This window comes from Pistacia vera, unplaced genomic scaffold (assembly GCF_008641045.1).
Source record: "Pistacia vera cultivar Batoury unplaced genomic scaffold, PisVer_v2 Contig236, whole genome shotgun sequence".
In the NCBI taxonomy this organism is placed as follows: Eukaryota; Viridiplantae; Streptophyta; class Magnoliopsida; order Sapindales; family Anacardiaceae; genus Pistacia; species Pistacia vera.
This window is the reverse complement of record NW_022196042.1, coordinates 236,363-239,074: the sequence shown is the minus strand read 5'-3', so window position 1 is coordinate 239,074 and position 2,712 is coordinate 236,363. Positions and strand designations below refer to the sequence as shown.

Below are 2,712 nucleotides of genomic sequence, written 5' to 3'. Positions count from 1 at the left end.
TGAGTATGAACCAGTGATGTTCAGTCCTAGTGACCTAACCATTATTTAACTCTCTCTAAAAGGTTAGTGTATTTTCCTCTTGAGCTTTACTAATGTTGAAATCCTCCCTTGAAACGGAGGTTGAGGGCTCCTTTTATACCCATCTCGTTTGACAGTGGTTAAGAGTGGGTATTACGGGGTTTCTTGCATGCATAATCCCCCTAATTAGGATATGGATTTGTAATCCCCATGGTTGTTGCAGACCAGACCATGCTAATGACATCTTAGCTTGTACTTATGACAGTGACCACCTTGTAAAGAAAGTCAAATACAGAGGGAATGACATGTGGCAGGATCCTAGCCGTTGGGTTTTCACTTTTCACATACTTTAGGGACACGTGGCACAAATTTGACCATTCGGGAACTAAGAATAACAATTTCGTTTGAGCTTCTTCTTTTTGGTATCATCAGAGCTGTGTAATCATGATTCTGCGTTGTCATGCGAGGCATAAATTTGTGAACTCATTCCATCTAACATCTTAGACCAATTCAATTAAACATTAAGTAGCATTATAATTAACAAGTAACACATTTTTTCTCTTAAATAATCTTTGGGCTCGTAATCCATTTTTGTACAACTTTAAAAGATTACAAGGATCTAATGTGGGCCCAAGTCATCCACCACTCCCATTCCAATTTCCGATGCTCCAAGCTTTAACACATCCCAGACAAAATAATTGAGATTGACAAGTCACGAATGGCTAGACCAGTTCACCCTCATATAAAACGATGTCGTTCTTTCCGTAATCTCACCTTTAGTCTTAGAAAGCCAACCTACAAAATTCTAGCCATTCACATTTACAAGTTGAAAATCAAATCATTTCCCTCGATACAGAGAGAGAACTCAAAAACCCGAACCGAGAAAAATGGGCAAGGATCTGAGCGACGACCAGGTCTCGTCAATGAAGGAGGCCTTTACATTATTCGACACTGACGGTGACGGTCGGATCGCGCCGTCAGAGTTGGGGATCCTTATGCGATCACTGGGGGGAAATCCTACACAGGCCCAACTGAAATCGATAATTTCAGAGGAAAAACTAACGGCTCCGTTTGATTTCCCCCGGTTCCTTGAACTGATGGCAAAGCACATGAAACCGGAGCCTTTCGATCGGCAGTTGCGTGATGCGTTCAAAGTGCTGGATAAGGATTCAACCGGGTTTGTCTCTGTGGCGGATCTGCGGCATATATTGACTTCTATTGGGGAGAAGCTGGAGCCCTCCGAGTTCGATGAGTGGATTCGGGAAGTGGATGTCGGGTCGGATGGGAAAATCCGGTACGAAGATTTTATTGCCAGGATGGTGGCTAAGTGAATTGATGGTTTTTTCAAGAAATCAAAAAAAAAAAAAAAAAATTGGTGTGTTTTGTTATTAATGTTCTGTGGAATTTTTGTTTTTTTTTTGTTTTTTTGGCTTTGTATTCGGATTAGGGTTTGATTGAAATTAATGCGATGGATATTGGTGTTTCTTGAATTGTTGAATTATTGCTAATTTTTTTTTATTCACTGTTTCTGAGTTGCATTATAGTGTATAGCTATGTTACCAATTTATGGATGTTGGAGCTTTCTTAATTGAATTGGTTTAGGTAATGCCAAGTTTTTGTTCCGTTTTGTAAATGTGGAGCTATCTTTAGATCTTTTACAATATGTGGACTTCAGGAATTCGGATTAGCTTCAATTTTGTGTGGGAACGCAGATATTCATTCATTTTCTGAAGACTAATGTGATTTAATGTGTGTTATTCTTGACTGAATGTATAAAGAAAAATTTCAATATTTTTCTTTTTCTGTTAGCTTGAATTGTTAATGAATTATGTTTATTTGTGAGAATGTAATTTTCTGAAATAAGGCCAGACATTGTTACCTCCTCCTTATGTCCCAAATGTAGGAAATCTATGTATATGAAGACAGTTTTTGCAGAATGAGTAATGGTTTACAATCATAATATTGGTCAGTCGAGGAATGATAATAAAGAAGTAGCTTGAACAATTTAATATATGTACCCTGATTATCTATAAGTAGAAGCTAGGCTGTTTCCAATTCTGTAGAGGATTATTTTTCTTCTTATGCATCTGCAAGGGTGGTAACGATTGTATGGCTACTAGTCATTTAGGCTCCTTTGTTTCATTTTTTCTCAATATCCTATCCAATCTTATACAAATACACATTTGTTTTAATATTTTCAGCTCTTTTTAAATCCAATTCTACTGTATTCTAACTCAAAATATTAACTATTACCTTTCTCAATAAAAGTTTTAAAATGAACAAAAACACCCTCACCTACCCAAGCCATTATCACCTGCCAGTAGCCATCGTCGTCGTCGATCATTGGCACCATAATGATGTGTGATCGGTTGGATCTGGTTGGTCGCGTCGATCTGTCCGTTTCTGGTCAGATCCATAATGGATTTGGTCAGAAACGGTTAAATCTACGACCAACGATTTGGCTGTTGACGACGGCCAGATATCTTGGCTGTCAACAACGACTAGATTTGTGGCTGTAAATCTGATTGGAAAAGGCCAGATCGGTGCACGATTGGCAAAATCTAGTCGATCATGCACCATTCTGATAGATTCTGACCACCTTTCGGCGACGGTGGTTGGTTGTCGACAATATATGGATGAGTAGGGGAGGCGTTTTTGTTAATTTATAAACTTTTATTATGTAAAGTGTTTAGT

General features: G+C 38.3%; 1 protein-coding gene across 1 annotated transcript; it reads left to right on the top strand.

Moving 5' to 3' along the window:
• The first annotated feature begins 757 nt into the window (after positions 1-757).
• On the top strand, positions 758-1,624 carry LOC116131655 (probable calcium-binding protein CML13). Its single transcript, XM_031417328.1, has one exon. It carries the CDS (start codon positions 906-908, stop codon positions 1,347-1,349), a length of 444 nt encoding a protein of 147 aa, XP_031273188.1. The 5' UTR covers positions 758-905; the 3' UTR covers positions 1,350-1,624.
• The last annotated feature ends 1,088 nt before the right edge of the window (positions 1,625-2,712 follow it).